A 25,962-nucleotide genomic window follows, 5' to 3' on the forward strand; every position below is an offset into this window, starting at 1 on the left:
ACAAAACAATAAACAAATTCGAAGAAAATCATATTTATTATTATAAGTACAGTTGCACTGAAAACAGTATTTCAAATAAAATTCTTAAAGTTGAAAAGAAAATTTATCCACGTTGATAACACGTTTTCAATGCACGTGACGTCTGTGCAATCACGTTCTCTAAACAGTCCTTTCGATTTGTTTCTACAAAACTTTTATATATTTTACTAAAAATATTCATTTTTGAGAGAAAGACATGTTTAACCTTATAAATTATACAAATAAGTTGCACCAGAAAAGCATATACTACGTATTCCTTTCTAAATTTTAATAATTTCTCTGAATCTAAAAAAATTCATGTAACAGAATATATTTAAATTCATAAAAAATAGGTTGACAGAGACGGGTCGCGCCGCTTAAGCTCCAATTAACTATCCTATAACACCGCCTCCAGACGATATAACACGGCGTGATAAATGGTTAGCGAAATTGAATAATCAGTTACAAAATTTCAAGAAACCCGACCCGTATGTGGGTCATGACGCAGAGATGTGTTGTTCCCGCAGAAATTAAAAGGGAGGAAGCGATGCCGGCTCGGAATGTGCTCCACTTGCCGTTCGATGCTCGGAACTGATCTGTTTCGCACTGTGTCACACCCGCTAATGTTCTGCGAAGTGGGACGGAGCCTGAGGTGTGATTTACTGACCTCTTTACGCGCCTTGAACCTGACGCTTGGGGGAATGTATAAAAACGAAATGGACTGCCGAAAGAGTAGCATACATGTCTTTGTTATGTAGCTGAAGACTTTGAATGCCTCATGGACAGTCTTTCTAAATTTTCCTTTCATATTCGATACAAATTCTGGGTACCTACACTGGTTAGTATATACGTTTATTGATGAGGAAAACATACGATTTTTATATTAGCGTGAAAATTAAATATATAATTTCTATATATAAAATGCTCTAAGAAATGTGAATTGTATTTTCCTGTTCCCCAATGAACTGCAAATGCTTTTAGGTATGTTAAAACCACTGACCGTTGCCAAATATTCCTATCATACATTTTTCTGTACGCACTTAATAGTAAAAATGCTTTCTGAATAAAAGATGAATAAATTTCCTTATCATATTTTCCGTCAACATTTGTACAAATTATTTTTACTATATTCGAGTCGAAATATATTCGAGTCGAAATATATTCGAGTCGAATAAAAGTATTTAAGTGTAATCAATTTATACAGTGTTATCTATCGAATCCATTCATTTAATAGAATATTTATACATAAATAATTGTAAGTTGTTGAAGATCAATTAAACTACACAATTTTTAATTTATATTAAGACGAAGTACCCATTTATACATGAGAAAATTTGAAATAGAAAAAAAATTGATCACGAAGCGAGATTCAATTTTTTCTATTCTTTCAAAATTTCTCATTTATAAAGCATTTCAATGACTTAAAATTAAAAAATAAAATACCAATTTATACTTAACGACACGATTGAAACAAGACAACATAACAATTTACCACACAAAAACATAAAAATCACCTTCCGACAAAACAGATAAAACTGTATTATGCTATTACCTATTAGTTCAGAGTTAAGAGATATAACAATGAATCGCGTAAACAATTACCACCGAGTTAATTGCTCACTCTGTGCGTCACTAGGAACTATAATCCGTCTTTAATTAACCTGATGCGCCACAATTGTAAATGAATATACACCATAGGATGAATCAATTATGATGCACCTGAATAATATATCTGAATAACTCTGTGTAGCCTGCTGCGTTTGTTACTGTTTCACGCGTAAACCGATTTTGATGAAGTTCAGGTGTAAAGATTAAATTTTTCAAGAACACACATCTTGATGCAAGCGAAATGGGATATGAAATTATACTGTCACGCGATAACATAAAATGCTCGCGTCAAAATACAAATAGTCATAGGAGATGTTTACAGATTTAGAAATTAAAGACTTTTTAATAAATTTCACACTCGATTACATTGTATTGATAATCTAGTCTCCCCATGACCACGCTCGCTGCTAAAAGCTGCTTGTAAAAACGAAACAAAAGAAAATACTATGTTTAAAGATTCAAAACAACACGCAATAAAGTGGTTTTTCTCAAGTGTCACTAATTCTTTAATGACAGCTGACGATTAAGAAAATGTAGCTCAGCTAGTCTTATCGCGCACTGTCCAGATCGAGGGCGAATTTAATATAATCTTAATTCAATACAACTCGATTAGTTGATAATACGTGTTTTTCTTAATTGAGACATTCTAATACAAATTCTATGAAATCTATTTCTGGAAACTTGTAGATGATAATGTAGAATAAATTTTGAATAGACGAAGTTAAATAGCTATGAGTTAATGTCATTTTAAACTCATATTTAAATCAAACTTCAAAAGTCACACTCAGTTGTAAATTCTTTTTATGTACATATTTCAAATTTATAATGTCTATTGAAATAGCTGAGTGTAATTGTAATTCTAGGATAATTATGTGCTAACCACTCAAACGCTTTTTTGTTCAAATCCCTTAATTTTATTTCGAATTTGTAGTAAGCATCTCAAGCGATATGTAAATGCATTGGCAAAACATTGCTTATAATTGTGAATCCATATTCTGTATCTATGTTATTACAAATAATCCCTTTAATTGTGCGTTTCATACACATCGGAAGCTTTTCCGTCACCTCAATCCGGCCTGATCCTGACTAACGGCATTGACCCAATTCCCAACAAGAGCAGACCCAAGGACTCCACAATTGATGGTCAAAGTTTAAATCGCCTTGTTAAGCTCCTTTCAATTCGCTAAACTGTTAGTCGTTTATTTTATTTCATATTTTTTATCGAATATCGTTTTATCGAGCTACTTCAATTAGTTCTAAATACCATAATTTAAAACGAATTTATCTTTCTAGGGCCTGTTTGCCTATTACACTTTATGAAGTAATTTTTCGTACATTATATGTAATTTCAACTGACGGATAGGTAAGCTCAGTAGAATCCCGAAGCTGTGAAACCGAGCGTAAGTCTTGTTTATTAAGACACATCACTATAACATTAGCGATATATTAACATATTAATCGCATTGGTCCCAAAGCCTAATTCAGTGCGCATTACACTAAACCCAATAACCCGATAGCGTTATTCATATTTTATGATCGCTCAGCTTTTGATAGACGAATGAAAAACGATGACTAAGTCCGTAAAACGTGGAGGAAATTCAACCGCAAGCGATCCGAAAAAAACCGGTAACAGTGACGATTATCTTTTGAATATTCACCGCAATTTCGTCAAGGAATTATAAACGAAATTGCCGCCATTCGAAACTTGTTACTGTAGATGGACGATGTGTCAATAATTTGTATTTTTACTTTTTGTACTTTTATCGGGAGACGCTCTGAGCCTTAAAAGGACAACCACACACGACGATACTTACGTATATCACTCGAATCATAATAATAAGGCGTTTTCATCGGTATTTTTTTTCTTTTCGTAATTTTATGTGGCTGCAGTAAATTGATCTTTATTGTGAATGTTTGATAACAGTACGAAAAGAGCTTCTGCGAAGTTTATAATTAAATATGAATAGTAAGAAACGCAAGGTTAGGCACTAATCCTGCGCAGTAATTTATGACTTTTCCTATTTGTGCAATATGGTAGATCAAAATAGCATATTAGATATTAATTTTATAAATTATTTATTTCCTTAATTTTTTGTCATATAAAACTCGTCACTTTAAAACATAAAATAACTTAAACTACCAACCGAGACACAGCCTATTTAATTGAGACCGTCATCTGACAGGGTTTTAATCGATCGCCGCCGATGCCTCATCGTCTTCCACACGAAGGAAGTGATTATTGTTTATCTTAATAATTACCACCGGTAGGAAGTGCGGGCGGCGAGTTGAAACATACGCCACTCGCATGTTAAAATAAATAAAGCAATTTATCAGAGTTGATAATTAAGTAACTCCGTTCGTTCGAGTAATTTACGTCAATGAATTTTGCAACTTTTTGCCCTACGTCGTTATTCGTCTCTGCAGCCTTTTATGGTGTCGGCCACTGGAGATGAATCGTATAGGAAGCGTCTTTAAATATTTAGAAAGCTTTTTTGTTTAACAGGAAGGCGAGACTTGGTAGTAGCTGTTGTACTCACAACGTCTAGAGGCGTCCTATAAATTAGTAATACGACACAAAGCGAAAGGCAGGGTACGGATACAATTCGGTTTTTCATACTAAGCATTTTCTTATTACCTTCAAATACTTCTACATTTACCTGACATTTTCGAAGACATTTCATTAAAGTTCGTCGACCTATCTCGCGTTTGAGATATGATGGTTTTCTAATAATTTGTGCGAACCTCTTCTTCCCTAGAAGGTGAAAGACCCGGTTCAATCATCGTGCCTACAAAAAGCGAACTCATTTCACCGGTATTTGATATGTTCTGATTGAATTTCGTTGGAAGGTTGGAACGTTTTTGAAATTAGAATTTTTTATACCCTTGTTTTATTCATACTCACATTCACATGAGTGAAAATTAAAAGGAAACGCTATTATCCATAAATATTCATTACATATAATTCGTTATATCTGGTAATAATGTTATTCACAATTAATGTCTTACATAATATTTATAGGAAGGTACCATTAGAATTTCCTGGTATTGATAACTTCATATCTCCAGAGCATCTAAATATATCTGTATTGTTCAAAGCTATTTTAATCGTTCGGCGTCATTAAAACGCATGCGTTTATTTCGGGCGTATAGGAAATAATGATTGCGTATATCATAATAATGCAACAAAGATTTCAAAAGGTCGTCTGTGTATTTGCACCTGACTCGGCATTGGAGTGTTGACGTGCACGTGGCTCCTCCGTCCCTCTCTAATGTTCCGAGTGAGAAAAGGAGGTCCATTCAGAATGGAACGTGCGAGAGTCCTTAAAGAGAACAATTGATGTCTGTTTGATCAGCTAATGCTTTTATAATGTGTTCTCAAATCGATTTAAAGTTGAATTGAAGTTGTGCACGTGCAAATTTCTATGATAATTTCTTGTTCGGAGTTATCTGTCAGGGTTGTTTTTCTGCAGAGTCCTTTACTTGCTATGCCACAAAAGGATAAATAAATAAACGATTGATAGAAGGAATTTGTTTCAGAAGAACCCTCAACTTATTTAATTTCGTTGATTATCATTGATCCTTTAGTCTAATCCTAATCGTGATTGATAGTCTATACTAATATTTTACAGCTGAAGAGTTTGTATGTTTGAACGCACTTATCTCAGGAACTACAGGTCCGATTTGAAAATTTCTTTCAGCGTTAGATAGGCCATTTATTGAGGAAGGCTATAGGCTATATATGTACCACGAGCGAAGCATATTTATATATTAAGTCATATCTTAGCAGCATTTTGCTTCTACAGCATCCTCCATGTATTCTAGCCTTTACAAAATACATAATACAACTAGGCACATATCCGCAGTCATGTTTGCATCTAACAATGATCATTGTGCGTGCGCCTCGGTGGATAATTGTGCAGCCCTGCGAGCTAGACATGGGGATGTCTACGGTGTAATTACTCTGTATCTTGTGGGAGCACGTTCGAGAACCTTCTGGGGGTCTTTTATATGTTAATTACAGTACACTCAACTATAGAGTGGCAGAGATTTATAATTATGCGTTCTATAAGGAAATGGATAAAACAAATACTTTTTTACTTCTTTTTTGGACTCTTTATTTAATAATTATGTATGCCCTCTATGCGGTTTTCATATTATACATTGAAATAATGTGTCAATAATCTCAATTTGCAAAATTTTAAAGTGATGTACATTTAATATGCAATTTACAAAAGCATTCTGATAATCTCTGAAGAATAAGCCAAAAAAATAGGACAGGAAATCGCGAAATTCAACAATAAGCTTCAATCATATAAATATACTTGAATTTAATTGCTTTTTGCTTTTCTTCATAAATTTTCAAGACGCAAATCGGATATGTATTGAGAACATATGTACATTACGGAATGTACCCGATACACTTCCGATTTTCAGAGGCGTTGATTGTTTCAAACACAACATCACTTCAGTTATAGGTACATCTAATAAAAGAACACATTAAGCTAAGAATGCATTATGCTGAGAAATTTTTGCGGTGTGGCGGGATCACGGATGCTCTCGGCCATCCTAGCTAAGCTAGACGTTGCTACGGTTAGGCAAGAAACGCAGGTTCGAATCCTGCCTCGTGATCAATTTTTTTCTATTCTTTCAAAATTTCTCATTTATAAAGCATTTCAATGCTATAAAACTAAAAACTAAATGCGTTATGCTGACAAAGCGTGACGTACAACGCAATTCGGCGTCATAACGCGGCATCGGGTTAGTTGTCTGACGCGCGTTAATAATCAATTGTACAACACATGTTGTACAACACAATTTGGCGTCATAGCACGGGGTCGTAGGTAAGCACTCTGACGCCAAAATATTTTTTTTTTTATTTCATAGTCGGCAATGTAGCTGGTTGGTCGCCTGATGGTAAGCGCTACCACCGCCCATGAACATTTGTAGAGGCATAAGGCCAATTCCAGACCTTACGACCTCTAAAAATGGTTTGCCGACCTTAAATCGGGAAAGGATTAAGAAAGGATTGATGAGAGGAATAAAGTAAAGGATTGGGAAGGATAAGGAAAAGGATATAGGCCTCTGGCTCCCCCACTCACCGTATGGCAACACAATAGCATGCTATTATTTCACGCCGGTTTTCTGTGGGGGTGTGGTAACTCCCCGGTGCGAGCCGGCCCAATTCGTGCCGAAGCGTGCTCGACTCCCACATTAAAACTAAGCTTTCACGCGCGGCTTCGCATGCGTCTATGTAAAGGGTATAAAGTCCCGGGATTATCAGCGCATAGTTCCCGTACCCGTGGGATTTTCTATGTCCTCTCTCGGATCTCAGACTATTACTGTACCGAATTTCATCCAAAACGGTTCAGTGGTTAGAACATGAAGAAGAGACAGACCGACAGTGAGAACGTTCACTTTTATTATATTAGTAGGAATAAAAAAGGTATTTGTTAATTCAAACTTCCACATCAAATTATCTTTTGCGCACATTATATCAGATTTTAGATATATCTCGCCAAGGTACAGAGTGGGTTTATCAAGGCATCTGTATGTAATTCGATGCGCGTGCGCATTCTGTGTCTATTTGTTACATGAATTGTTTATTGTGGTTTGTGAACATGCCACACTTTATATTCGCTATATAACTGTAGTAAGCCATCTGTTTGTTTTTATTTTGGACCGACTTAAAAAAAGGCCTTTGTGAATTCGTCTTGAAGTTTTTGTAGTTTATACTGTTACACGCGATCAAACTTGTTTTAACTGACTCCAAAAAACGAAAAGGGTTCACAATTCGATCCTATTTTTGTATCTGTTATCTTATAAAACTTTACTGCGTGAACCGATTTTGATGATTCTTTTTTAATTTGATAGCTGGTGCCTCCCGTGTGGTCCCATATTAATTCAACCTGTTTCTGAGAATTTAAGTGACATAACATATAGGAAGAGGTTCAATATTGTTTGATATTATCTCATGCAAGCAAACAAATTTTATGTAATTGTATTTACAATAGTAATGCATTACGAGAACGACCATTGTATTAATTTTTATTAATTCCTTTGTTCATTGAAATAATATATAAAAAATGCAATGTCAGAGTTTCTATTCGTAACGAAATTTTTAATTACAAACTCGTTATGATAATCAGTATAAATTAGCAGTTCCTTAAAATGATTTTAACAATAAATCTTATCGTAGGTTTAGAATGCTGGGATCATTTAAATAATTTATCGTTAAGGCGAGTCAAGGTGAAAAGTAGGTGTTATAACTCCAATATTTACTTTAGTCTTTTTTTATAGTGTATAAAATTTGAATGTGAATCTCACATTCACCTCTAACATGGCAACTAAAGGAGGCGGATTTTGAATTATTTTTTTTAATGCTATGGCACTTTATCCAAGGAGGTTTCACGATATGTACCAACCTAATTACTTTGTAGAACAAAATTCGATCATTACATGACGAGAGAAGACGATCGATAGATTATAAGGATTTTAGTCTTGAATATTTAGTATTCTAATTGTGACCCTTTTATTCTTATTATGGAACCGTGTTAATGCAATTAAAAGTATATTAAACACTTAAAAACATATTAACCCACTGAGGCAAGGTAATAATATATATTTTTAACATCCGACATGAATCTTGCTTACATTATCTCGTAACATTTAACAATGAATCAAGATAACCCGGTAAAATATTATTTATGAAGACTTTTTTCGAATATTTTAATATATTAGAGTGTGTTATATAATTTCCCAGTCTACATTTTGTGTTGTGTTGGTTAGATAGTATCATTGAAAGGTAACGTCCAAATGAGCTGTTTGTATGTTAAATACATATAAGGATAGGGGATAGGGAGTTTCTTTGCAAGGTCAACTTAAAATGCCTTCAAATATCTAAAAATCATTTATGCCTTATGTTTGATATACCGGTAACGAATATTCAAGATTGGTTAACTAACAGAAGACTAATAAATGTATGCGAGGAAGGGTTATTCATAAAAAACGGCATATTCGCTGCATTTCTTATAACATTATTACTAGCTTCAACCTGCGGCTTCACACGTGTGCTGCCCGAATAAAAATTTGGTCTTGAGAGTATCCAGACTATAAACCCTATACCAAACTTTATACAGAACGTATGACCTGTTTTGCGTGAAAGAGTAAGAGACATACATCTCTATATTCATAGAAACTTTATAATATATAATAAGAAATTGGACAAAAATATTTTATTTTTATTTATTTCAAATAATTGTTTTATAATTATCATATCCCATATATTCAGTGTACCAATGTACGTAGGAATAAATTTATTATTTTAACAAGTCTATTATGTAAATAACCAATCGTTTGATCTAAATAACATTCGATTGTAGATATTTCACTGAAATAATGCATTAATTAGATTTTAGTAATCGGAACTGGATTGACAACTAAATATACTTTATCAGAGCAGTTAGCTTTGTATTAATCTATGAAACTGTCCAACATTGTTGTGACAAATTGTTTTAGTAGGACTTAGAACTCAACAGCCACAAACGCAATTATTTTAAAATACTCCATACTCATTTTTTTCCCCGCTCTTTTTGGTATATGGCTCAGTTTTAACGGGATATTGCGAGAGATATATATATAAATGGGTGTTATAAATATTGTGTTTACATGAAATTTTTATCCGATATTAATCGAAATAGTTATCCGATTCCTTCAAATCAAGGGCATAAAAACATATATCAACATCGAAGATATCTTCACTCATTGTTTAATTGTAGTAGGGATATAAGAAGAGTTAAAAATATCGGATACAAGTTTTAATTAAAAAAAGTATTGGAGATTCGGGACTTCATACAACTTATTCAATCCTTTCGATATTGAAATTATCTTACCAAGCAATCATTTTGTTAATTTATCCTGGTATATTAAGTTATCATAAATTATATTGGGACTTATTATAACTCTAAAGCCAACGAGAAGAATACGCCTCGTTAGCAAATAGTGGTCGGCAAACGAGATCCATGAAAAGTTGTTTCACGCCTTTGACGTTTTAATTAATATTCATATTGCGTCTCGTTTGTGCGAGAAAATATGCGTTTTGAGTTAAATCGTATTTATTTTATATCAACATGCAGGTAAACGTGACGTTTAATTAAATACATAAATTGTTATATAAGCTTAAGCGTGTACGGAAGTAGGAAGTACGATTTTTTATTGTTTATACAATAAAAAAGATAGATAATCAAAGCGAATTTTGCAACTATTTCCCGCATACAATTTTAGATCAAATGTAATAAACATTCAAGGATGACGACACAGAGTAAGAAAGGAATCCCCGAACCATTACTTCGAACACTAATAAACGCCTGAATGCAATTACTGTTTTCTGGGAACTCCTAATTCTATACTGCGACGTCTTCCTCCGTCATAAATATGATTTATCGAATTTGATCTTTATGGCTCTTGTGGTAAGTCATAAATTATTTATATCTTGTATATTGAAACATCACTTCGAACTGTATGTTGACGTCTTAATTATTTGGATGCCTGATAGTTGCGATTAATTACAGTTGCCCCTTTAGTATTAGAAAATAGAAAGTTATAGGTAAAAGTATATTTAATAAGAACAAAAATGGGTCACCCATGAACGTGCGCTCTTACTTTAAAATTTATTAATCAGCCAATATTATTGAAAAATTCTTCATGTACAATAAACAGCACAGGTGGCTCATCATCTCTCTCAAATATTGTCCGAAGCTAAACTCTGCCTACGCGTTTATTAAGCGGAGTTTTTTATCTACAATATCCTTTAAACAATATCAAAATGAACGCCGCTCGGGCATTTTTGACGACTTTATAATAGGCGATTGTGAATCCAGATTAAATTTTTTTTTAATCAACCTTGATATGGAATAAAGCATCCTTTCATGCAATATACAAGTATAGTTCTATGACAAAGCTTTTACCAACTCGTGTGTGTATAAGTGTTAATCACGGCAATGAATCTCATATCAGTGTATAGTTCGCGCCCAAAAGCGTGCTTACGTCATAACTAGATACAGAGTACCTAGATAGTGTATACTGTATAGGCATTGACATATAACAATTTGGGGGAAAGGTCACACGCGTGAAAATAAATCACCGCGGGATTTATCGCTTGCCGGCTAACGAGTGAATGACATATGGAATTTGGATATATGTACGTATTATGACATGTATACTCGATGTTTATTTATAGGTTTTTTATTGTTTTACAGATAGTTTAATATTCGTTAAAATCTTACATCGTTCCTTCTTCAGTCAATCAATTGAGACAGAGTATATATTTATAAGAATATATTTCAAATTATAATTATATAATTAATAAATATAAGGCATGAGCTTATTACGTCTGTATTGAGTATAAATATTTGTTAACGACGTCGTTACTTCACCTATTACTGTTGTAGTTCTTGAAAAATGAGTGTTTAATTTACATTATAACGTTTTCAGCTGAATTCAAAAGAACATATCTAAATTCGTAGGTGCATACCTCAAACGGCTTAAACCTCCATACGGTCACACACATTCAAGGACATCAGATCCTCATACAGTACCGACAGTTTGTTATCTTATATCTTAATTAATTTATATTAAGAATTCAACGGTCGAACCGATAGAGAACAAGACACGAAGTACGTAGCATATGGCGACCAAAAGTTGACCAGACGCAGTTAAGGCAGGTGACGGTAGTAAATATGGTGTGCACGATATGTTTAATTATTTATGTGATAACGAGGATAGCGAGAACGAGTGGGGAATATCAATTCGTAGTGTTCAAATCTTTTGTTCTAATATCATCACATGAAGAAAATTTTTAGTTGTTTAGATGTTTTCGAACGACTCTCTATATAACGTATGCATATCTATAGGTAAAATTAATATTTTTCATCTTTTTGTCCCCTTGTATCGTTTTAATTATAAGTACGGACTGAACTTTTTAATATATCTCTTAAATTTTTATTTCCATAAAGGATTTCAATAACCTACAATTTAACGGTCAACAGGAATACACATACGTTGTATAAAACACGCTTCTTAATTCAATAAACACATCGACAAAAAACCGGAACACAGCACGTGTTAAATTAAACGCAATTAATGTGAATAAATTCACATGCGATTTAATGTAACTCCATTCGGTCGGATATCCGAAGAGGTTGAGTGAATCATATGCAAATTTCGCATAATAAAATTCACAGATTCGGTAAAATAGCCAATCGAGTTCGTAAGGATTTAATTTATTTACGCTTGAAAGCGAGAAAAACATATTCGGTTTCCTAATAAGTGATGATATAAACGTTAAGAGATTTTATGGATATTTCTTGTGCCGTGAACGAAAATAATCGATTCACGAAATAAGATGGTTTAAGGTGTTATTGGATACATACAAAAGTTAATCGATTTTTATTTAAGATTTTTTATGCTTATATTAATAGGGAATTTACTTATCGTATATTTTGATTTTCGGAAAAAAATAGACATTTGACACTGCGGAAATATCTTTAACCCAAGCGTTACTCTTATTGTTATCGTAAAAATTAACCATTAACCATTAACCATTTCAATTAATTTCGTCAGACGACAAAATATTAAAAATTATGTACGCCCTTAGAAAATTAACAAATCACACCATTACTTTACATAAATCAATATTTTCCATGAAAACATTAACTCAATAATTCCATAAAATCCGTATCGTTCCCATAACCTATTTAATACGGTTTCGAAACCAAAGCGTATAAACAAAGGCGCCGAAAAATTCCGCAAAACAATATTCCATTAATACCTTTGCGAAAAATATTTGTCCATAGTGCCTTGTGTACATAATATGTATGTACATAGTTCGAAGGAAGTTTGCTCACGTTTTATATATGTACCTACATTGGCTATACTTTATACTATTGAGGTTTAGATATCACATGACGAGACAATGCGGTAATTTTTTTTTGTCAATCACTTTAAGAGGAATTCTAGATATATGTAAAACATGAATATTTCGTTAACACAATTAAAAAAAATCCTAACGTCAAAATTTATATTTAACACCACTTATGAAAAATCAAATTCCAAACTACAAAAAAACTGATTTTAAGTTTCAATTAAAAGACACTTTCACTATCCCTATATTTAAGAATTATAAATTTTTGCATTGTACGCAGATATCATTTTAATTCAACTATAACGACTTACTTGTGCTTTAAACTATTACATTTAACTAAACTCTTTGATATCACGTAAAAAAAAAACACCAAAAAAACACATTTTCCCGCGCTTTCTGCTCATCGTCACTTTCCATACACTCATCTCTAATCGTACAAACTCACCTGAGTGGGGTTGTGCCGGTACAGGTACAGCTTGGTGCCGTGCAGCACCGCCCACACCTGCTTCCACGATCTGTCGCTGGCACGCTGACAAACAAATTCAATTTATTTTCTATTACCGACATACAATTGCATTTTGCAGTTTTTTTTTTTGTAGTTATTGTGCAAATTGAATCTCTCGTTAGTTTAAAGTACCTCATATATATTTAACTAGCAGTCCGCCCCGGCTTCGCCCGTGATACAAATATAGCCTTCCTCAATAAATGGGCTATCTAACACTGAAAGAATTTTTCAAATCGAACTAGTAGTTCCTGAGGATAAATAAGTGCGTTCAAACAAACAAACAAACTCCTCAGCTTCATAGTATAAGTATAGATTTATTTATATTAAATTTCAAATAAATTATCACACTATTCGTGTTATAATCATGCCATCCGTTATTGACAACAACACAGTTTATTCTCTTTAATAATTGACCACAAAATATGAGTAATATATTAAAACACATTTTTTTTGACAAGCGTACCTTTCCATTACTGACCACCATCTTTATTTGCACGTTGCCTTGTACATCACCTTCAATGGCCTCTACGTTATCCGGTGCCTCTTGGTTTTTCTTATCTGAACTGTTAATATTAATGCAAATTAATATAACTTACTGACAAAAACAAAATACAATTATGCATACACTTTACACAAAATTATAACAAAATTTATTCGATTGGTTGTAGAAATATCGACACACCAATAAATATAATACAGCCTTCAGATGATGAGGTATTGACAAATGCGTAATCTTTTAAAGATTCATTGTAAAAGAATATCCACAAAACCAAAACAGCATGCCTTTACAACACCGAACGTTTATTTAGCAAACAACTAAAATTCAACATGCAATGTATTTTGGGATTGTCATGCACACGAAGATTCAATGGCATTCCTTTGCGGCCTACATATAACGAGCTATGCGTCGATCTGATAATATGTACAATATGAACGGACTATCCAATGACGAAAGCAGAGGCGATATATCAATTGAGAATGCTTGATGGTTTCAAGTTAGTTCGAATTAACGAATCTATGAAAGCTCAATTTTGTCGCAAAACATTGATTTTGATTGCAGCGCCATCTATTGACAGAAAACACACATTTGTAAAAGCGCCATCTAACGGCATGTTGCGTAACCGCGACGTCATGCGACGTACCGAGTGGGGGAGGTCGCGTGCGGGTCGAATATCCGCAGCAGCGGAGTTATGTCGTCTGCAAATCGTGGGGGGCGCCACTTGCGGTAAGCACTGCGTTTTTGTACAAATGATAAACCCAACATATATCCTGACAGTTATTACAATAAAAAAAAAAAACAGTTATTTACCGCTAAACATGAAAGGATTCATGATTATGTCTATCTACTGTTTGCGTATCTCCTATGATCAGGGTGCGTCACAACTACTGGGTTCTAGTCGTGTTAACTTTTAAACGGAAAATTTAACTGAAAATTAACTACAATAGAACTACAAAGGATATGAAAGGGACAAAAATGTAATATCAGCAGGTAATACATTTGAAACAGTGATTTTATTTTTTTTGAAATTGTTACTGTGGTAACTCGGATAAAATAAGTCATTGTCTATATTAAAATAAAAATTATTTAGTTTTTAATTGACAATTTTGCTGAATATGCTTAATTTAGGACATTTATTTAATTGCGTTTAATATGACATATTAAATATTTATATAGTTTATATTCAATAAAATCACTCCCAAAATTGTAGTTACCATATTTTCTTAACAATAACCACAAATACCATTATGTGAAAATAATACATCACATATATCCCAGGATAAGATTGTAATGGCAGCTGTAGTTATTGACCATTTACCAAGTAAGTAATTGAAACTTCATGGATTGTTAGATCATACCTTCGCAAGGCATGGTGGTCGATTTCTGGCTCCACATCGCTGTCTAAGTGCAACCGATCACCCCAAGTCGCTTTTAAGTAGGAGACTCTTCGCATAGCGCGTTCTTCTTCTACGATAAGTTCACGAAATTAATATAACAATAATTTCCATGTAAGCAAATAGATTTCTAAAATTACAATAGCATAGTTGAATTTTTTTAGAACACTGCACAAATTTATAAAACACTAGACGCTCGTCGCGGCTCCGCCCGGATATCGAGTTTCCTGTTTTATTCCAAGGAAGCATTTAATCGGGATAAAAAGTATCCTATCACCCAGGTCAGCTCATACCCCATCTCTATACCAAATTTCATCAAATCCGTTCAGTTGTTTCAGAGTGATTGACAGACAAACATCGAAGCAAAAAAACTTTCACATTTATAATATTAGTGTGACAGTGTGATTACCAACCTCCTAATTGTGCATCCTTCTTTTGTCGTCTCGTGACGAGATCATCAGCAAAACCTGAACAGAGAATACTACTGTAATCGTTCTATCAGACACATTGATTAAGACACCGATGCACGGAGTTAGTTTGCGTTAGTAGCACACCGAGAAGCATCGCATTCAGTTAGTGGCCGCTGCGTTAATGTTAGAGACAACCCCCCCTCTCGCGCGGGAGTATCATGCAAGTATGAAATGTGAAGAAGATTAAAAGAATAAACATCAAGTTAAGAAAAACAGAGTAATAATGTGGCGTATTATTATAAGTATTTTATAAAGAAGGAAGAAATTACGTAGCTTAATGAGATGCGAAACAATAGCAATATATAGATGAAACTCATTCGTTTCTCGTACACCACTATTTTCATCTAATATTTTTAGATCTCCAATTTGTCAGAAAGTCAAGAAGTTAAAAGCGTTATCATGCATCGGGCAGTGGGCACGAAGCGCAAGGGGGGGCTCGAAGTGTGTAGGGACCTGAGTCGGCGGGCGTGCTTGGCGTGGGCGACGGCGAGCCGGCCGAGGTGGGGGGCGAGGGGGCCAGGCTCAGCTGCGTCGGCCTCTGCGGCCCCTCGTCCCTCCCTAGCGACACGCGATTCATCGCCTCCATTTGCTCTCTGTTCAGCCCCATACGTCGCTTCGCGTGACTGCCATCTTGGGGCGGAACATAGTGTTAGGTGGCGTTGTGCGCGCGCTAGCGGAACTGTTTGTCTATCCCGTGGAGGTACGGATCGAATGTTATACGAAATTGTATGGCATGCCATCTGTGTAAATTCTCACATAGCCTATTTCTAGAGCCGTATTTTTAATCATTCCTACGCGTAAATGTCGTCTCGAAGATACTAGGTACAAGGAAACGTCATGTACGCTTTGTTATGAGCTAGTTTCTTAAGAACGATGGCGCACAGATTTATTTCTAATTAACTATTAAGTACATGTTATATTATTAATAGAAAAAAATTCAAAGGAGTAAGGTTTATTTATATAAAAGAAAATAATTGAGTGCTATCGATTTAATATTAACTGTAAGGATATATGATGTATCGACACACATACAACATAATGTTAGAACATATTTAACGAGCTATTGTTACACGTAGAAATAGTAACTACACTAACAATTAACATACATGTTATCATGGATTTTAATGTATAATTAAAACAGACATACTTATTAAATATATTTGACTTTTAAACAATCCGATAAAACTGTTCGAAGAAATATTTCTTACAAGAAAAAACTAATTGAAACGCTTTGCAAATGCAGCAAGCATAACTTAATGGGCAATAGCAGCTGTGCACCAATAGATGGCGTTATTTCAAATCACGCGCACCCAACTGAAAATTAACTAATCGTATGGTGCAATGTAGCAAAGCTTGATTCGTATATAAATTTATCCGAAACCAGCCGTACAAACGCCTCATATGAGCACCGCAATAGTTTCATTCTTATTTAGGTGATAATGTAAGCAAAGCATTTTTTACCTGTGGCATGATGTCTTCTAATAGGTAATCCTTCACTACCGGTACTATTTGACCTTGTTCGCATTTGAACCTTTTCCGTTTCTAAAATTGAAAACAGTTATGTATAATAAAAGAAAACAAGGCAAACATAACCGGTCTACACAATTATTATTAATGTTATATAAATATTTGAGCAGATTGAACGTGTGTGCTGTTTAAAATGAAATTTGTGCGAACTTCTAACTTAACATGTTAACGTTAGTTTATGCGATCAGACGTTGTGACCGGTTTTGTTTTATATTCATATGAATAGACGTTCATTTTCCTTAATATTCAGTTGCAAAATCGTTATAATACTTGTCATTTAACCACATTTGATTTCTTTAAAGTCTAAAAACCTTAATGAACAAATAGTAATGAAAAATTAGTATGCACGCTAACCATTAAGATTTGAGTTTCGTTTCAACGAGCCATTTGAGAAGTTCAGAACTTGTTCGCCACTACTAACCTTGCACATATCCATCGGGAGGCGGACAATGCAGGTGTTTGCTGCCGGTGATCATAAGCTGGTTGCCGGACAAGCTGCCGCCCAGGGGCGTCGGCTCGTGATCTATATCTGACAATAAAATAAACGCTAATATAAACAAAACGGGATGAAATTGTCAGATTTTTATAAATGACGTGCCGTTTCCTTCTTTGAGGCATCATTCATATATTTAATTGGTCTATTATGTGGCAATTCAAACTAAATAAGCGATAGTTTACTGTGCGTTTCAAAACAAAAAATATTACGTTTACAGTCACTCAATACTATATATATTAGCTTCAGCTGCGTGTTGTTTCTATGTAACTGGCTCCTTTAAACTGAATTTTCACTCAATACATACATACAGACAGATTATATTCAAATTGTGTACAAATCAAAGCTCGCTGACAATACAATAATTTTCTTTTTTTCTTTCTTTTCTTATTATCCTGATCTTTTGGGAAGGATTGGGATCAGGTCTACATACAGGCATAAGACTGAGTGAGATAAGCGGGTAAGACAATTTAGTTGACTCTATCATTACAGCATGTATTTAGGTTTTGGCGCAGTGTGAGAGAGAGCGGATAGGGACGCACCTGGTTGCGGGTGCACGTCGAGCGAGCGCGCCTCGCGGCGGGCGGCGCGCGTCTCGAACTCCTTGCGGCGCAGCGCCACGCTGGGCTCGAGGCGCGTGGCGGAGAGCCGCGCCAGCTCGCTGCGCGCCACCTCCGTGCGCTTCTCGCCCACGCCGCGCGCCTCCTCCAGCTGCCGGGTGCGCGCCGTCACCAGCTGCAGCTCGCCCGCCGGGTATCTGACGGTTGACAATTCAATACTCGTTTACATTTATATGACCGCCTCCTTGGTGCAGTGATTAACGCGTGAGCGTAGAACCGAGGGGTCCTGGGTTCAATTCCCGGTGGGGATGCACAAAAAAAAAATGTCTCGGTCTGGTAGGACACAGAAGGCTGATCACCTACTTGTCCCTATAGAAAATCGATCAGTGAAACGGATGTACATCATCTGCCCCAAACCCCACTAGGGGACACGGGACTTCACACTTACATTTATATGATGAAATGAATGTGTGAAAAGTTAGAAGTCGTCGGTTTGTTTTGTTTGTTGATAGAAAAACATGATAGCATTTTTTTTAACTTTTTACGGTAATTACTTGTTTAAACTTTGAACATGGTGACAATAAGTATTTTAAAGTAATTTTTTAACGGCTAATTTATGAACTATGTGAGATACATACCTATTGTCCTGGTTATTCGATGAATCATCTTTATTGTCATTATTCGATCCGTTGCTGACTGTACCAACGTTATTACTCTGAATGCTTGGCGCCGTCTCTTGTATCTTCGACAATGTGGACACAAACTGGCTCTTGTCCTGTTTAATTTTCTTATCATTATTGCCGTTCACCTCCCCATAGCCACTGTAGGTGCCGCTGTCGACACTAGTGGCGCACTCTTCCTTCCTCTGTTCTTGGTGTGGTTGCGGCGGGGGTGAAGCAGCGAGCGGTGGGGAGGAGGGGGGAGGCGGCCAGGCCGGCTTTTGAAGTTTCTGTGGTCGAGCGTAAAACTCCTTCTGCTTGATCGGTGGCGGCGCGTCCGGGGTCACCCAACCCGTGGGTTGGCTGGGACGTCTGAGGAACGCCTCCTTTTGTTCGAGGCTCTTTCGTATTCGGGAGAGGATTATCGAGTCGTCCAGTTCTCGGCCCGTGAGCGTTGAGTTCGAATCGAATGAGCCGAGACTGTCCTTGCTCTCCGTGGCTGATGACGGCAGCGATATGTCGGATTCCCGCCTGCTGAAATCATACATGTTATTTTGCATAACTTAAATAGTAAAGTGCAAATAGCATTTGTACTGTTTTATTAAAGCTCTTACTTTACGTTAAGCTTTTTCCTATTTAAAATTTCAAGACAAGCACGATTGCTACGTTTTTTCTTATCATTCATTCACAAAACACTTGCATTTATTTATATAAAGAATTTATGCTTACCAACTAGATACATAATTTTTTGTTAAAACTATTAAAATATACATCAACACATTAGTACTTATGTATCTAAATTATAGGTAGGCACAGCTTTAGGTTTGCATTATAGTTCTAGTTAAATGAATGCCGACAAGAGCACTCACCCATCATGTATAATGTAATGCGGCGCGTTGGCGAGCCGCGCGTCGAAGCGGGGCGTAGGCGGCGCGACGGTCGCGTACTCCGGGTCCTCGCGGTGGCGCGCGGGCGCCTGCGGGCCGGCCAGCGCGGGCAGGCTGGCGCGCGGCCGCCGGTACGCGTCGAACAGCCGCGACTCGTGCTCCGTTATTGGCGCCGGCATCTCTATCGGCCGCTGGTTCGTCTCTGGGTTGTAGGCCGCTTCGCTGAAATACTGTGGTTTGTGCTTGCTTAGTATTGTTTAATGGAGCGCTTGGGTTGTAGTTAGTGTAAGTGTTATGGTTTAAATTATGGCATAACAGATAAATATCTGTAACATGTAAACATGCCATTTTGGGATTGTTCATATTTCTGTGATTTATTATAATAACTTAATGCATTATGGCTATACATAAGTGTTTCTAAAAGTTAACTTTAACTGAATATTCTGAATATAACTAAATATTTTGTTACAGCAATACATAATATCATGTATGATTCACGTTTTAACGTATTTTTCATACAAAAAAAAAATTTCAAGGAGACCCACCCTCTGCAGCAGGTCGTGGTCCCTCGGCACCACAGTGAGCCTGAGCACGCGCGGCTCCCGCTGCGCCAGCTGCACGACGCGCGCGTAGGGCGCCCGCGAGCGGCCGCACGCCACGGGCTCCCCGTTGACGGCGAGCACGCGGTCGCCGGCCCGCAGGCCCGCGAGCGCTGCCGGCCCGCCCGGCCGCACTGACCTCACGAAGATCGTGTCCATTGGCGCGCCCACCGCGCCCACGGCCAGGTGGCGCGCATCCTCGTATAACTCCTGAAAATTGCAAAATCATATTTCGTTCATATTACGTACGTATTTTTTTATTTATTGAATAGTTTATTATTTTTGGTTCTTTTAATTAAATCAATATATTTTAAACCACCAGTACTAATACCATTACACTCATTACCTATATTGTCCTTTTGATAACTGTATAAGAGCTAATTGAATAACAATTACACATGATACTCACTTGTAGAGAGTCCGGCGGGTAAACAACAAGATGCCTAAGGGTGAAACCGAAGCCGTGTCTGGCGTCCGGCCTTTGGATGACGATGGTGCGCGGCGCGGAGCAGTGCGGGGAGGTGGGCGCGGGGGCAGAACTCTGCGGGGGGAGCGCCACGGGCGGAGCTTGCACTAACGTTGGGGGCTGGAAACACACAAAATACATATAAATTTTCAAAACAATTAACTCAATTTGAACATTTAAGTCGTACCTACGTCCTACACTATAAAGATATAACACCAATATGCGAAACCTTATCTTTAGTGTCTTGATAAAAGATACCCACATAATTGCTTATTTGCACAGGATTATCGAGTATAACAGAGTTATTACGTATGCTACGTCAATCACAGAACACTATCAGCTGTATTCGTACGTACGTGTTCGTTAAGAAGTCTTTCGTATTCATTAGAGCCTGCGCCTATAATATCAGAGATCATAACAACTTAATATCTTTCTCCGTAGCCATTATAAAATTATTATGGCCTTACGGAATAATAATTAACAATTCATAAACGCTATAAACTAACGAGCTATGATTTCAAATGACGATCAATAAAATGACGAACAGGAAAACTTCGAAGCAGGTGGCAATACGCAGATGCCCTGACGGCGACCAATACGAAAATGATTTAAACATTTCCAATAATAACCAATGGGAACTGGTCATTTGCATCTAGTTAAACTAGTCTAAGTATCGCATATAATTTCAAACGTACGTAACATTCATTTAACGAATGCGATAATTTCACAATTATTGGTAAATAATATTTGCGATAATATTCTCTCAAGTCTTTAAAAGATAACGCGTTTACGTTATTAGTTTCATAATTTCTATGTAATCGAACAGTAAAACATATAAATTACACAACCGCTTCCTTGTAATAATGAGGTCGAATTATTAAAAATAATGTTTCATTATTTGTTTTTGGTAAGAATTCAGAAAACCGCGCGCGTCGAAAATCTCCCAAAACCCGTTCATGCATGACAATACGACATTTTAAAATATGATAGCAGATGGATATCTCCACGTTGGTTAACTAGCGACGACGTGTAAATAGTCGGAGGTAAATTATAAACAAACCCAACATCATCTATACGTGAAGCGGATACATTAGTTCAAGATAATCGCTGCTTGAAACTTGCTATTAAAAATAATTCTAAGACTTAAACCAGACCTGTGTTTCAATTTGAAGCGGACCTGGGTTTATTGATATTTGCGCGTAACTCACAACGATATTTATACTGGTTATATATGTTTAGATTATTTAAATGTAAGTATATTAATATTATGATAGTTAATATAAATTTCGAACAGTATATGCTGACGTAATAAATAGAAATGTAGACGCTATGAGCTGAAATAAGGCACGATTTTATTTAAGAACTAATGTAAAAAACAGTCATTGCTAAAACACATGTAATATTGCATCGTATTACATCGTATATATATACACGTATTAAATTCTTGTTTTTAGTCAACATATCCCACTTATATATTTAGTATATCTGAATCATACACATAATAATTTCTCATTTACACACAAATAGTATCACAATCGTATAGAATGAGAGAAGCCTTACGCCTCACTCAATATCGCATTACTGAGATTAATACAAGCAGCTGCGTACAGATTCCGTCCACGTACCCTTCCGTCCTTGTAGGGCTTGAAATTACCCTTTAACTTAAGGATCGGTTACGGGCTCCTGTGTAACTGGAAAAGTATCCTTTTTGCCCGATGTCGATGGGACTCTTTTACGAGATATTTAAAATACATTAAGAATACTTTTGTTCTATAACAAATAATTTTCGTATTCTGTTTGATTAGAAAGGGCGACTTTTTTTGTATCAAATTATTTTTTTTCTTTTTTTGAATTAAACTTATAGCTGATAAGAAATATAAATACAAACAAGTCAGGAATAGTCGCAATTACAAATTATTTAAATAAAAACAAAACAATCAACCACTCATAACGAATGCTTCGGGATTGATATTAATTTGGCTATTTGTAGTTGCTGAGCAGATTGTATAATTACATCGCCGTAGGACAAGTTTACCCGACACAAAGTAAGGGAGAAAGCCAGACACGGCATTTTACCTACACGATTTGTTACATATTAAAACAAAATAAATTGAAAACAATTTCCAGGCGTATTCATAAAAAACAGGCTCTTGCTAAAAATGAATTCTATTGATTTTAAGTTCCACGTTGCCTTTAGTACCAATTACTCGGCCCATTCTGGTTCACATTAATCATATCAGCCGACGGGAGCCGATATTTACGCAATGGGTCAAACCATTAGCCAGAAGTCATCTAATTTCATGAGCATGCAAAAAATTATACTACGGAGTAGCATTCCCTAGTTAATAAAGTTGAGAATTGCGTAAGAGAAATATAATATAGGCAGCCTCCTGAAGTCAGGTGGGTAATTTGCTAACAGCTTCATCGATGTACTGCAGTAATATTTACAGCTAACAGTATGTTCAGATTACTTGACTATAGCGGCAGTAAATCTAATGATGAAGTGAGCAATTAACAGCAAATAAGCATAAAGTATAATATGTATATTCAGAAATTATTATCACGTTCTTTATTGAAGATTTACAAGCTTGATGTTCATTCGTGTTTATAGTTAATTCTATAATATGCGTTAAAGCAATTCCACTTAGGTTACGTAGTTGATGAAAATACAAGATTCACAACTCGGCGATAACGTTGATTTAAGTAACAATCTGGTACCTGTTATTGGATATTAGCAATGTAATAATCATCCTCACTATAATCCTCACGTTACAACTCTTTGAAAACGATATTACACTCAAGCGAGCGAAATATAAAATGATAAAACAGTAGATCAAATAAAAACCAAAAAATAATTGGAAATATTGATTAAAATAATTTTCAAACTAGTATTAATATCAACGTTTCTTTGGTGTTACATTTAGATGAATAATATAATAAAGATTAGACAATAGCACTCGAAATAATACAGAACATATTTTTTATTTCACAACAAGATTTTTACCTATCGAATACGGTCTCACGAAAGAGCAAGGTCGCTGCAGGTTCCCTCGTGCCCAGGAGACTCGTAAGGTGACTAACCCGACATAAAAAGGGAATTTATGGCTCTCCCGACCTTCGCTTTATGTTCGGTTGCGAATATAAATACAAATAAATGCTGAGGTTACAGGCGCAATCGTAAGGTTGCATTTACTGTATTTTGTAATAGATGTTTATTTTGTAGCTATATATTGAATATCTTTAGTTAACGTTTGTTTATATTGAACTTAATGATATTTCGAGTTTAGGTTGTAACATTTGTAAGTATTTTTCATTTGATTTACTTGACTCGTAATGAGGCCTGTTAAAATTTTTATGTGATTTAATTTTAAGTAGATACATTGACAAGTATATTGATATGATCATTTGAAAAAAAAAAATGTTTTTTATTTGTCTCTATCGAATTCCTAATATTGCAAAATATTAATGTATGTCATAAAAATATTAAGTAATGCCTTGGATATATAATTATTGCTTAAGCTTCTCGCCTTAAAATTGCAAGTCCAGATGTCCGTATTTACAATGAAAGCTTGATCTGCTCTTAGTAATCAAATGAAGCGAAATAAATTATAATTCGATTACTTCTTAAAACAAGCAAGCAGTTAAACAATATATTTTGTCGATTTTCATAGTCTAACCACATCCTAAAGAGATAAAAAAATATAGATTTCCTTAGAAATAAACAAAATAATATACACTTTTTACTTAAGAGAAGGGAATCGATCAGATGTATTGCTCTCATGGAAAGTGATCAATTTCCCCGATCGTATTGATGGAACTTTGTCCATGTAAGAATCTGAAGTGATGCCTACCACCAGCGACGTCAGTTCCCTATTTTGCAGAAAATAACCATCAATTAATAGCGATGAGTGAATTGAGCTACTTTGTAAGTAGCTCCAGAACATTCGCATAGCATACATAACGCCAAACCGAATATCTAGTTTCTCATCAATTTCCAAGCCTGTTGAACACATTTCTCTGAACACCGTTAATGGGATCCGACAGATGTTATCATTTAATTGAACTGGGACGGAAAGTGCTTGAAAACGATTTTACTGCTAATTTAAACATTTTATTATTGTGTGCCGATTTGTAAATAAATAAACATCACAGGCACTGTATCTTTGAACTCCACTTTATTGATATAATGCTCTTAGAATTCTACAACGGTTAAATAGAATTGATGGAAATATGAACAAATTCAGCCATTAATTACTAGAGATAGTGAGGTTCGCTGATAATAAAAACTATCTATATTATAAAAAAAATCCCCTAATTTGGTAAGCGTAAAACTCGAAAATGGTAACAAACGGTTTTTGTTAAAGACCAAGAAAGGTTCTTATAGATTGAAAAAAACCGCTAGTAAAAAATTTAAATGATAAATTCTTGGCTATGCTTTTTAAATATCAAACAAAAATTAACTTTGAAATTAATAACATAGCTTTGTACACCATTGTTTTGTAACACACAAACAATAATAATTTACCTTATAACAGTCTCACATTGTAAGTCTTATCGTACAAGACGTGATAACAAAGGAATAATTATATTTACACAGCGGAGCTAATGAAGCAATTAATAAAAGATCATTAAACGCGTCTGATTCTGATTAATTAATTATAGCAACAAGTAGAATGTATGTGCACATAAAATTTATTTAATGTCCTCACTTTTTCTAATTGATTGATAATTTTAACGGCCTGTGAATAACGCAACCTTTGTTCTACAACATGTGACTTTATGTGTACGGACAAGTGCTTTTTATTAATATTCGTGTTGTTATTTTTACGTTTTTCTTTTTTATATACATTTTTTAAATATGGGAATACAGCCGACTATAAATATATTTTTTATTATTAGTTAATAAACAGATAAAGAGACGTACTGAATAAGACAGCTAAGCTAATATTATTAAAAAGTTTTAAAACAGCAGATAGCGTGTTATAAAATTTTATTTCGTACGTTAAAAATTATGGAGATATAGTCATGTTTAAAGTTTATATTTTAATAAGCATATTTTTTAGTTTTGATATATAGATTTGAGTTGCAATATTTTAGTATAAAAAACCTGTTGCTCAGAAGATAAACACGAAACAATTAAAGTACTCTATAAGTAGGTATTTAAACTAAAACTTAAAGAAATAAAGAGCTCCCGCTTTTAAATTGTCTCCGATGTCACGTTTAACTCGAACTTTATCGTGAAACGTGATATTTTAAAAGTTAAGCTGGCAATATACAAGTACACTGATGCAACTGAACAATCGGATTACGTGCAAATGCACACGCGATTTTATTCTCTGTGTCATGTGTAACACGATAT

At 35.2% G+C, this 25,962-nt stretch overlaps 1 protein-coding gene across 1 annotated transcript in view; it reads right to left on the reverse strand.

Moving 5' to 3' along the window:
- LOC119834874 (rho GTPase-activating protein 23) overlaps positions 1-25,962 on the reverse strand; it is a gene marked incomplete at its 3' end in the record, with an annotated part of 249,700 nt that overhangs the window by 47,052 nt on the left and 176,686 nt on the right. Inside the window, exons 3-15 of the mRNA XM_038359391.1 lie at positions 20,547-20,723; positions 20,084-20,347; positions 19,521-19,768; positions 18,631-19,185; positions 17,975-18,189; positions 17,361-17,468; positions 16,874-16,954; positions 15,866-16,042; positions 15,356-15,409; positions 14,907-15,015; positions 14,192-14,281; positions 13,513-13,612; positions 12,990-13,073 (exon numbers count right to left, since the gene is read on the reverse strand). Of these exons, the coding sequence (XP_038215319.1) occupies positions 12,990-13,073; positions 13,513-13,612; positions 14,192-14,281; positions 14,907-15,015; positions 15,356-15,409; positions 15,866-16,042; positions 16,874-16,954; positions 17,361-17,468; positions 17,975-18,189; positions 18,631-19,185; positions 19,521-19,768; positions 20,084-20,347; positions 20,547-20,723 (2,262 nt within the window). The remainder of the gene's footprint in view (positions 1-12,989; positions 13,074-13,512; positions 13,613-14,191; positions 14,282-14,906; positions 15,016-15,355; positions 15,410-15,865; positions 16,043-16,873; positions 16,955-17,360; positions 17,469-17,974; positions 18,190-18,630; positions 19,186-19,520; positions 19,769-20,083; positions 20,348-20,546; positions 20,724-25,962) is intronic.

This window comes from Zerene cesonia, chromosome 20 (genome assembly GCF_012273895.1).
Source record: "Zerene cesonia ecotype Mississippi chromosome 20, Zerene_cesonia_1.1, whole genome shotgun sequence".
Lineage (NCBI taxonomy): Eukaryota > Metazoa > Arthropoda > Insecta > Lepidoptera > Pieridae > Zerene > Zerene cesonia.